General features: G+C 56.5%; 1 protein-coding gene across 2 annotated transcripts in view; it reads right to left on the bottom strand.

Annotated features, from left to right (window-relative positions):
• The window catches only part of arid4b (AT-rich interaction domain 4B), a 189,483-nt gene that overhangs the window by 25,393 nt on the left and 152,067 nt on the right, over window positions 1–12,023 (bottom strand). For both annotated transcript variants that reach the window (XM_087978705.1, XM_087978712.1), the window contains 2 exons: window positions 10,709–10,916; window positions 7,943–9,148 (listed from right to left, as the gene is read on the bottom strand). In XM_087978705.1, coding sequence (XP_087834831.1) covers window positions 7,943–9,148; window positions 10,709–10,916 — 1,414 coding nt within the window. The remainder of the gene's footprint in view (window positions 1–7,942; window positions 9,149–10,708; window positions 10,917–12,023) is intronic.

Here is a 12,023-nt window from a genome sequence, read left to right as displayed (position 1 = left end):
AGAGAGAGAGAGAGAGACAGCGCGCGCGCGCGAGAGAGAGAGAGACAGGGCGCACGCGAGAGCGAGAGAGAGAGAGAGACAGGGCGCGCGCGCGAGAGAGAGAGAGAGACAGGTGCGCGCGCGAGAGAGAGACAGGGCGCGCGAGAGAGAGAGAGACAGGGTGCGCGAGAGAGAGAGAGAGACAGGGCGCGCGAGAGAGAGAGAGAGACAGGGCGCGCGAGAGAGAGAGAGAAACAGGGCGCGCGCGAGAGAGAGAGAGACAGGGCGCCGCGCGAGAGAGAGAGACAGGGCGCGCGAGAGAGAGAGAGACAGGGCGCGCGAGAGAGAGAGAGACAGGGGCGCGCGAGAGAGAGAGAGACAGGGCGCGCGAGAGAGAGAGTGACAGGGCGCGCGAGAGAGAGAGTGACAGGGCGCGCGAGAGAGAGAGTGACAGGGCGCGCGAGAGAGAGAGTGACAGGGCGCGCGAGAGAGAGAGTGACAGGGCGCGCGAGAGAGAGAGTGACAGGGCGCGCGAGAGAGAGAGTGACAGGGCGCGCGAGAGAGAGAGTGACAGGGCGCGCGAGAGAGAGAGTGACAGGGCGCGCGAGAGAGAGAGTGACAGGGCGCGCGAGAGAGATAGTGACAGGGCGCGCGAGAGAGTGATTGACAGGGCGCGCGAGAGAGAGAGTGACAGGGTGCGCGCGAGAGAGAGAGAGACAGGGCGCGCGAGAGAGAGAGTGACAGGGCGCGCGAGAGAGAGAGAGAACAGGGCGCGCGCGAGAGAGAGAGAGACAGGGCGCGCGAGAGAGAGAGAGAGACAGGGCGCACGCGCGAGAGAGAGAGAGACAGGGCGCACGCGCGAGAGAGAGAGAGACAGGGCGCGCGAGAGACAGAGAGACAGGGCGCGCGAGAGAGAGGACAGGGCGCACGCGCGAGAGAGAGAGACAGGGCGCGCGCGCGAGAGAGAGAGAGACAGGGCGCGCGCGCGAGAGAGAGACAGGGCGCGCGCGCGAGAGAGAGACAGGGCGCGCGCGCGAGAGAGAGACAGGGCGCGCGCGAGAGAGAGAGACAGGGCGCGCGCGAGAGAGAGAGACAGGGCGCGCGCGAGAGAGAGAGACAGGGCGCGCGCGAGAGAGAGAGACAGGGCGCGCGCGAGAGAGAGAGACAGGGCGCGCGCGCGAGAGAGAGTGACAGGGCGCGCGCGAGAGAGAGAGAGGACAGGGCGCGCGCGAGAGAGAGAGAGACAGGGCGCGCGAGAGAGAGAGAGAGACAGGGCGCGCGAGAGAGAGAGAGAGACAGGGCGCGCGAGAGAGAGAGAGAGAGACAGGGCGCGCGAGAGAGAGAGAGAGACAGGGCGCGCGAGAGAGAGAGAGAGACAGGGCGCGCGAGAGAGAGAGAAACAGGGCGCGCGAGAGAGAGAGAGACAGGGCGCGCGAGAGAGAGAGAGAGACAGGGCGCGCGAGAGAGAGACAGGGCGCACGCGCGAGAGAGAGAGAGAGAGACAGGGCGCACGCGCGAGAGAGAGAGAGAGACAGGGCGCACGCGCGAGCGAGAGAGAGACAGGGCGCGCGCGAGAGAGAGAGAGACAGGGCGCGCGCGAGAGAGAGAGGACAGGGCGCGCGCGAGAGAGAGAGAGACAGGGGCGCGCGCGAGAGAGAGAGAGACAGGGCGCGCGCGCGAGAGAGAGAGACAGGGCGCGCGCGGCGAGAGAGAGACAGGGCGCGCGCGCGAGAGAGAGACAGGGCGCGCGCGAGCGAGAGAGAGACAGGGCGCGCGCGCGAGAGAGAGACAGGGCGCGCGCCGCGAGAGAGAGACAGGGCGCGCGCGCGAGAGAGAGACAGGGCGCGCGCGCGAGAGAGAGACAGGGCGCGCGCGAGAGAGAGAGACAGGGCGCGCGCGAGAGAGAGAGACAGGGCGCGCGCGAGAGAGAGAGACAGGGCAGCGCGCGAGAGAGAGAGACAGGGCGCGCGCGAGAGAGAGAGACAGGGCGCGCGCGAGAGAGAGAGGACAGGGCGCGCGCGAGAGAGAGAGACAGGGCGCGCGCGAGAGAGAGAGACAGGGCTGCGCGCGAGAGAGAGAGACAGGGCGCGCGCGAGAGAGAGAGACAGGGCGCGCGCGAGAGAGAGAGACAGGGCGCGCGCGAGAGAGAGAGACAGGGCGCGCAGCGAGAGAGAGAGAGAGACAGGGCGCGCGCGAGAGAGAGAGAGACAGGGCGCGCGCGAGAGAGAGAGACAGGGCGCGCGCGAGAGAGAGAGACAGGGCGCGCGCGAGAGAGAGAGACAGGGCTGCGCGCGAGAGAGAGAGACAGGGCGCGCGCGAGAGAGAGAGAGACAGGGCGCGCGCGAGAGAGAGAGACAGGGCGCGCGCGAGAGAGAGAGACAGGGCGCGCGCGAGAGAGAGAGACAGGGCGCGCGCGAGAGAGAGAGACAGGGCGCGCGCGAGAGAGAGAGACAGGGCGCGAGCGAGAGAGACAGGGCACGCGGGAGAGAAAGAGAAACAGGGCGCGTGCGAGAGAGAAAGAGAGACAGGGCGCATGCAAAAGAGAGACAGGGCGCACGCGAGAGAGAGACAGGGCGCGCGCGCGCGAGAGAGAGAGACAGGGCGCGCGCGCGAGAGAGAGAGACAGGGCGCACGAGAGAGAGATAGACAGGGCGCGCGCGCAAGAGAGAGAGAGAGACAGAGGGCGCGCGAGAGAGAGAGACAGGGCGCGCTAGAGAGAGAGACAGGGCGCGTACGAGAGAGAGAGAGAGAGACAGGGCGCGCGCGAGAGAGAGAGAGAGAGACAGGGCGCATGCAAAAGAGAGACAGGGCGCGCGCGCGAGAGAGAGACAGGGCGCGCTGCGCGCGAGAGAAAAGAGAGACAGGGCGCGCGCGCGAGAGAGAGACAGGGCGCGCGCGCGAGAGAGAGAGACAGGGCGCGCGCGCGAGAGAGAGAGATAGACAGGGCGCGCGCGCAAGAGAGAGAGAGAGACAGAGGGCGCGCGAGAGAGAGAGACAGGGCGCGCTAGAGAGAGAGAGAGACAGGGCGCGTGCGAGAGAGAGAGAGAGAGACAGGGCGCGCGCGAGAGAGAGAGAGAGAGACAGGGCGCAAGCGAGAGAAAGAGAGAGACAGGGCGCGCGCGCGAGAGAGAGAGAGAGAGAGAGACAGGGCGCGCGCGCGAGAGAGAGAGAGAGAGAGAGACAGGGCGCGCGCGCGAGAGAGAGAGAGAGAGAGAGACAGGGCGCGCGCGCGAGAGAGAGAGAGAGAGAGAGACAGGGCGCGCGCGCGAGAGAGAGAGAGAGAGAGAGACAGGGCGCGCGCGAGAGAGAGAGAGAGAGAGAGAGACAGGGCGCGCGCGAGAGAGAGAGAGAGAGAGAGACAGGGCGCGCGCGAGAGAGAGAGAGAGAGAGAGACAGGGCGCGCGCGAGAGAGACAGGGCGCGCGCGAGAGAGACAGGGCGCGCGCGAGAGAGACAGGGCGCGCGCGAGAGAGACAGGGCGCGCGCGAGAGAGACAGGGCGCGCGCGAGAGAGACAGGGCGCGCGCGAGAGAGACAGGGCGCGCGCGAGAGAGACAGGGCGCGCGCGAGAGAGACAGGGCGCGAGCGAGAGAGACAGGGCGCGAGCGAGAGAGACAGGGCGCGAGCGAGAGAGACAGGGCGCGAGCGAGAGAGACAGGGCGCGAGCGAGAGAGACAGGGCGCGAGCGAGAGAGACAGGGCGCGAGCGAGAGAGACAGGGCGCGAGCGAGAGAGACAGGGCGCGAGCGAGAGAGACAGGGCGCGAGCGAGAGAGAGAGACAGGGCGCGCGCGAGAGAGAAAGAGAATCAGGGCGCGCGCGAGAGAGAAAGAGAGACAGGGCGCGCGCGAGAGAGAAAGAGAATCAGGGCGCGCGCGAGAGAGAAAGAGAATCAGGGCGCGCGCGCGAGAGAAAGAGAGACAGGGCGCGCGCGCGAGAGAAAGAGAGACAGGGCGCGCGCGCGCGAGAGAAAGAGAGACAGGGCGCGCGCGCGAGAGAAAGAGAGACAGGGCGCGCGCGCGAGAGAAAGAGAGACAGGGCGCGCGCGCGGAGAGAAAGAGAGACAGGGCGCGCGCGAGAGAGAAAGAGAGACAGGGCGCGCGCGCGAGAGAAAGAGAGACAGGGCGCGCGCGCGAGAGAAAGAGAGACAGGGCGCGCGCGCGAGAGAAAGAGAGACAGGGCGCGCGCGCGAGAGAAAGAGAGACAGGGCGCGCGCGCGAGAGAAAGAGAGACAGGGCGCGCGCGCGAGAGAAAGAGAGACAGGGCGCGCGCGCGAGAGAAAGAGAGACAGGGCGCGCGCGCGAGAGAAAGAGAGACAGGGCGCGCGCGCGAGAGAAAGAGAGACAGGGCGCGCGCGCGAGAGAAAGAGAGACAGGGCGCGCGCGAGAGAGAAAGAGAGACAGGGCGCGCGCGAGAGAGAAAGAGAGACAGGGCGCGCGCGCGAGAGAAAGAGAGACAGGGCGCGCGCGCGCGCGCGAGGGGGGAGGCACAGAGCGCGCGCGCGCGCGAGGGGGGAGGCACAGAGCGCGCGCGCGCGAGGGGGGAGGCACAGAGCGCGCGCGCGCGAGGGGGGAGGCACAGAGCGCGCGCGCGCGAGGGGGGAGGCACAGAGCGCGCGCGCGCGAGGGGGGAGGCACAGAGCGCGCGCGCGCGAGGGGGGAGGCACAGAGCGCGCGCGCGCGAGGGGGGAGGCACAGAGCGCGCGCGCGCGAGGGGGGAGGCACAGAGCGCGCGCGCGCGAGGGGGGAGGCACAGAGCGCGCGCGCGCGAGGGGGGAGGCACAGAGCGCGCGCGCGCGAGGGGGGAGGCACAGAGCGCGCGCGCGCGAGGGGGGAGGCACAGAGCGCGCGCGCGCGAGGGGGGAGGCACAGAGCGCGCGCGCGCGCGAGGGGGGAGGCACAGAGCGCGCGCGCGCGCGAGGGGGGAGGCACAGAGCGCGCGCGCGCGCGAGGGGGGAGGCACAGAGCGCGCGCGCGCGAGGGGGGAGGCACAGAGCGCGCGCGCGAGGGGGGAGGCACAGAGCGCGCGCGCGAGGGGGGAGGCACAGAGCGCGCGCGCGAGGGGGGAGGCACAGAGCGCGCGCGCGAGGGGGGAGGCACAGAGCGCGCGCGCGAGGGGGGAGGCACAGAGCGCGGGGGGAGGCACAGAGCGCGCGCGCGCGCGCGCGAGGGGGGAGGCACAGAGCGCGCGCGCTGCGCGCGAGTGGGGAGGCACAGAGCGCGCGCGCGCGCGAGGGGGGAGGCACAGAGCGCGCGCGCGAGGGGGGAGGCACAGAGCGCGCGCGCGCGAGGGGGGAGGCACAGAGCGCGCGCGCGAGGGGGGAGGCACAGAGCGCGCGCGCGAGGGGGGAGGCACAGAGCGCGCGCGCGAGGGGGGAGGCACAGAGCGCGCGCGCGAGGGGGGAGGCACAGAGCGCGCGCGCGAGGGGGGAGGCACAGAGCGCGCGCGCGAGGGGGGAGGCACAGAGCGCGCGCGCGCGCGAGGGGGGAGGCACAGAGCGCGCGCGCGCGCGAGGGGGGAGGCACAGAGCGCGCGCGCGATAGAGAGAGAGAGAGCGCGCGCGCGATAGAGAGAGAGAGAGCGCGCGCGCGATAGAGAGAGAGAGAGCGCGCGCGCGATAGAGAGAGAGAGAGCGCGCGCGCGATAGAGAGAGAGAGAGCGCGCGCGCGATAGAGAGAGAGAGAGAGAGCGCGCGCGCGCGATAGAGAGAGAGAGCGCGCGCGCGCGCGATAGAGAGAGAGAGCGCGCGCGCGCGATAGAGAGAGAGAGCGCGCGCGATAGAGAGAGAGAGCGCGCGCGATAGAGAGAGAGAGCGCGCGCGATAGAGAGAGAGAGCGCGCGCGATAGAGAGAGAGAGCGCGCGCGATAGAGAGAGAGCGCGCGTTAGAGAGAGAGCGCGCGTTAGAGAGAGAGCGCGCGTTAGAGAGAGAGAGCGCGCGATAGAGAGAGAGAGCGCGCGCGATAGAGAGAGAGAGCGCGCGCGATAGAGAGAGAGAGCGCGCGCGATAGAGAGAGAGAGCGCGCGCGATAGAGAGAGAGAGCGCGCGCGATAGAGAGAGAGAGCGCGCGCGATAGAGAGAGAGAGCGCGCGCGATAGAGAGAGAGCGCGCACGCACGATAGAGAGAGAGAGCGCGCGCGATAGAGAGAGAGAGCGCGCGCGATAGAGAGAGAGCGCGCGATAGAGAGAGAGAGAGCGCGCGCGATAGAGAGAGAGAGCGCGATAGAGAGAGAGCGCGCGATAGAGAGAGCGCGCGATAGAGAGAGCGCGCGATAGAGAGAGCGCGCGATAGAGAGAGCGCGCGATAGAGAGAGCGCGCGATAGAGAGAGCGCGCGATAGAGAGAGCGCGCGATAGAGAGAGCGCGCTATAGAGAGAGAGCGCTATAGAGAGAGAGCGCGCGCGCAATAGAGAGAGCGCGCGCGATAGAGAGAGAGAGAGCGCGCGCGATAGAGAGAGAGAGAGCACGCGCACGCGAGAGAGACTGCGCGCACGCGAGAGAGACTGCGCGCACGCGAGAGAGACTGCGCGCACGCGAGAGAGACTGCGCGCACGCGAGAGAGAAAAAAAGTGCGGGAGAGAAAAGAAAGTGCGCCAAAGAGTGTGAGAGAAAAAGTCGCGAGAGAGAGAGTGCACGAGAGACAACTTCCAAAATGTAGTAACAAGAAATGCAGCAGTTTGTCACAGCATTCTCTGTAGCGCTCTCCAAACTCTCTTTTCTTTTCCCTCACATAAATGACTGGGAACATGGACTGGGAACACCGCCATTCCTGGGGCTCCTCTCGAAATCACATACCATCCTGATGTGGAAAGCAGTTCACATTCCATCACTTGTCACAGGATCAAGATCTTGGAACTCCCTCCCGGACAACATTGCAGGTGTTTCTACATTACATGGAATGCAATACAAGAAGGAAGCTCACCATTACCTTTAAAGGACAAAGTTAATTTGTGATGGGCAATAACTGCTTCAATGTCTACACCTGAAATAGGGGATCGCTCAGCTCAATTAGCTGGGTGGCTGGTTTCCAATGCAGAGTGCTGCTGACAATAAGGGGTCAATTTCCACAACAGCTGAGGTTACCATGAAGGGTTGTCCTTCTCAATCTCCCCTCACCCCAGGCACAGTGACCCTCAGGTTAAACTATCACACTTATGACAGACCAACCCTATGGTCTGTCACCTTTACCTTGCATATCAAATACATACACATTTTTAAAAAACATGAATTCAGTTAAAAGTGTTGCCCACAGGCAAAAAATGTTTGTATAAATTTAAATTTGATATTGGCTTTTAAGAGTGAAGCCTATTGCCTTCAGAAAGCAAATTAAAATAATTCTACTCCAAGAAGCCGGAGTTATTAAATAGATCAATAGATTTTTCGCCTGCTGTCTTTATAACTTTTTGGCACATTTTGTAACATAACAAATAGTCCTGCTAAAGGAGTATGTGTCAACATGCTCTCTCACACTCATCTTGTGAACGCAGCTCACGATGTCCCATTGACTAATGTTGCATTTATACCACAACTGTAGTACGGCTGCTATGCAGTCTCATCAGCACTAGTTACAAAGTAAAGATAGCCTGAATCTGGACTGACGTTAGTACAAATGTCAGTCAGACGTTTGACTTCACTATAAACACAAATGGGATCCCCAAATATCCATTCTCACTAATTTGTTTAAGTTCAGTGATAAAAAAAAATACATGCAGAAGAACGGTAGAATCAGCAATCCTTCAACAGCAAGTCTTCTTACCTTCAGTCACCATGCCATTCCATTACTGGCATTATCTTACTAATCACAATTCAACATGTCATTCCCACAAACTTACAACAGACTGTGTTAATTGCAAACTTTGGGAGATGTGTGTTCCCATTAATATTGACATATACTAATATAAAACACAGCTAAAAATTTCTAGCAAACTCTTTGCAACATCTGAGATTTGTTTCCATGTGATCGCTTACCTTTTTCCTTATGTTCTGGCTCGGGTTGATTGCTGCTGCTGGAGCTAATGCTGGCATCAAACCCTGTTGGGGAAACATTGCCTTCAGATTGTCCCTCTTGCAGCTCCCCTGTCACGCTATCCACCTCATTGGTGCTGTCAGTTTCACTCTTAATGCTCTGGACTTCCTCCTGGCTTGGAGCCAAGGTTTGAGCGAGCACAGTGTTTGGCTGTGGCCGGGTGGCCTCTGTCACTGTAACTGAGACTGGAGACTCAGGGGTGGTGGGTGGCGTATTGAGCACAGAGTTACTACCACTGCTGGGCATTTCTCCCTTCTTATCCAACTTTTCAGCTGGTTTCTCCTCGCTGGGTCTGATAGGGGAGATAAGTGATGGTGCAGTTTCGACTTCCAAGGCTGGCAACCTCTCCTCCTCTTTGGCAGTCTTGGCTGGTCCATCAGCCTTTGCCTCTTCTGGTGCCACAGGTGGGCTCGACGTGGTCTCAGTATCAGAATCAGAGAAGAGCTCCTTTAGAACCTTTTTTGGCCACTGGATCTGGATACTTGACCATACGTCTTTCCGGTCCTTCACTTTTGCATTCTGGACCCTTAATTCGGAACTATTTAAAAGCTTGATCCTTTTCTCAGGCATTTCTGAGAAACTGGAAAACGAAGTGGTGTGCAGCGGTTTCCTCTTTTCCTGTAATCCATTGTGTTTTCTGGTGGGGGAGTTTTTCATTTCAATTCTTTCACCATCCTCATCGGAGCTGCTGCTGCTGCTGCTGCTAGTGATGTTGAGGAGTGATTCTTTGCCTTTTGACCTCTCACCCTTGCAGTTAGGTGACCCCTTTTGTGTCCAGTCTTCAGCTCCAACCCGTTTCCTCCGGGAACGCTTCATATGTGACGTTGCCCTCCTCTCTTTTGGTTCTTTCTGACCTGTGGGTTTCAATCTCACAGTTTCCTCCTCCTCGTCTTCAGAACATTTCCCCCTTCTTACCCATTCTAGGGGGTCTGAAATACTTCCCAACTTGACACTAGCGAGAGGCATTCCAGCAGCAGGAAGGTTCCTCTGGTCCTGAAAGGCTTGCTCCTTCCTTTCCTGCATTGTTGTGTCCTGGTGTGGATCTTTTCTCCAGGTGGCTTCACATCCTGTGCCATCATCATCATCATCATCATCATCATCGTCATCGTCATCATCATCATCATCACTCTCCTCAGAGCATCCAGAACCTGAGAATATAAAAGACAGACAAATCAACAGGACTGAAAAGACATGAAGCAAAGCAGTATTCCAATAATTATTAGCTCAACAGGCCTTTGATCTAATCAAGTATCCTTTGATTGAGTCTCAATTTTCATAAAGCCTCAGGTCCAAAAGCTACACAGACATGGGCGAGAGAAATAAATATAGCACAGCACCTGGCCAATCCAAAAAAGCACCACATGATGATATCTGAACAGATCTGACCACATCTGAACAGCTGTTGCTGACTGTGGCACGAAGGGAAGATGTTTACCCCCAATCTTTCACCTTTTGAAGTAGATAAACTCATTTTCACCTCGTTCTTGGTGATGGGCAATGACATTTCTCACTTCTGGGCCAGTTTCACATGTAATCAGCTGTGGTTCAGCAGGCAGCAGGTATGCCTGAAACGGTCACAGATTTTCAAATCCCACTAAAAGAGACTCGAGCCCACACTTCACACGTACAATACATGTACAGTATTGAAGAAGCACGTCACTATTAGAATTCCCATCTGTCCTCCTAAAAGATTCTATGATACTATTTCAAATAAGGGTTGGGGTGTTCTCCAAATAAGAGTGACCTGGCTAACATTTATCCCCTGAACAACCTTCTGAAAATACACTTCATCTGATGACTCATCTCATTTCTGTTAGTGGGATCTTGCTGTGTGCAAATTGGCAGTCATCATTTCTAGAGTAACAACGTTGCCTACCCTTCAAAAGTACTTTAATGGCTATAAACCACTTTTGGCATATTTGAAATCAAAGATTCAATACAAATGAAAACTGGGTGTATTTCAAAATTTGCTGACAACACCAAATGTTCAGGAAGAAAGTGGAAGACTTTAAGTGTATATACATTGGTGAAACATATAAACATGTGGCAGATTAAATTTATTGCAAAACCAGACAAAGTGATGTATTTGGCAGGAAGAACAAGGAGAGGCAAATTAAAAGAGAGGGTACAATATAAGGAGCCTGCAGATACAGACCCTGGGTTGTAAGTGCATATAATACTGCAGGTGGCAGCAGGATACTGATCCGCCATTGTAACCAGCTCAGAATCCAGGAACAACTAGTGGGTGTTTTTAAATTATGTGGATTTGCAACAGTTCAAAAAGTCAGCTCACCACCACCTTCCCATGAACAACTGTGGACAAGCAATAAATGCTGGCCTTTCTAAAACGGTGACACTCTCAGGCTATGAATGAATTACAAAATTACATGGAGATGGCATGGAAGACAAGCCTGACAAGTCCACAATTTATTAGAGTAAGATTGCAGTTTTGGAATCAATTCAGGATAGCTTATTAATAGCAGTAACTGTAGAATTAATGAGGATGCTTTTATTTAGTTGTGCTTTTCTCAGTAGCTAACAGCAGCATCTATAGCTTAATGTTCTCTGCCAATGACATCTGTCACGTCCAAAATAAAAGTATTTAATGAATATGAACATATGAAAAGTGAATGTGCAACTTCCAGGCAGTAATTTATAATTCCACACACACATGAAGTGTATAGCTTGACTTGAAAGGAAGTGAATACCTTGTACTCCATTGAGAATGGAATGGCCTTCTGTCGAATTGTCTTGCTCACAGCCTCTTGTTCCAACTCCAATTAATACTGGTGAAATGTCTGAAGATACCGGGTGAGCTGGAGACTTTGAAAGCCGATGGACTCTTGCAGACTTGCTGGGAGATTTATCATCTTTATCTTTTTTATCACTACTTTCCTTTTCTTTATCCACTTTGCCCTGAAATGCAGATATCATGTATTTTTCTTTTGGGAAATGCCATTTATTTTGTAGATTATTCTTTAACAAGGATCAAGCTTATGAAAAACTTTATATTTTGTAAGGAGAATGCTACCTTCAGATAAAAGTTACAGTAGGATTGTAGAAGTGGAGTATTAGGTTCACTAAAATTATACTGGGAGTAAATGAGTAGAATTATCAGGACACGTTACTAAGACTAGGCTTATAGGCTCGGGTGTGTATTCTGAGCGTATAATTTTAAAAGGGTGATGGAAGAATTTATGATGATTAGACAATCCTTTATGATAGATAGAAAGAAACTGTTTTGTCTGACAGGAGAAATTGAGAACAAATAGCATAACCTTAAAATTAAAGCTAGGTATTTTGGAGTGACATCATGGACACTTCTTCACACAAAGCATTCTGGAAACCTGGTAACCTCTCTGCTACAAAAACTTCAGATAATGGATTTTTGTTCAATAAATGGTTAAATGAATCAAAAGCAGGTAAATGGAGTTCAAGGACAGATTAGTCATTAATGGTGGAACACTCTCAAAGGGTGGTTGACCCACTTCTGTTCTTATCCATGATTTATATATTTGAGATATGCTCAAAATAGTAGTCATATAAATTCACAGGACCAATAAACCAAGACAATAGTCTGCATTACATGAACAGATATAACCAATAATGCCATTATTATATTGGTGCACACCTACATCTTCGGATCAATATAAAAGTGGCAGCATAATCCAGGAGGCTACTGACTACACGAAAGCCTGAAGCACACTACACCAAATACAAGATGATTCATCTGATGATCACATTCTTTCCTCCAAATAGCTATTGGGTGATTTTGTCTGCAAACCTATTTCTGGTGCACAATCAGGACTACAAGTAAAAGTGACAAGAAAAGAACAAATACACCTTGGATATTTCCTGCATAGAATTGTGGTTTCAGTGGGTTTTCCATTAGTAATAGTAATAGTCATAAATTAAAATTCACAGCAAAGTCTCTGCATTATGCAGCTCGATCAGGTTATAATCAACAACAGCTTGAAATGCCACTGAAGCAGAAAACAAGAAAAATACTTAATTGGATAATTA

Source organism: Chiloscyllium plagiosum, unplaced genomic scaffold (genome assembly GCF_037043375.1).
Source record: "Chiloscyllium plagiosum isolate Xiang-an unplaced genomic scaffold, Cpla_swu_hap1 HiC_scaffold_3, whole genome shotgun sequence".
Classification (NCBI taxonomy): domain Eukaryota; kingdom Metazoa; phylum Chordata; class Chondrichthyes; order Orectolobiformes; family Hemiscylliidae; genus Chiloscyllium; species Chiloscyllium plagiosum.
This window is presented reverse-complemented; position numbering and strand designations above follow the sequence as displayed.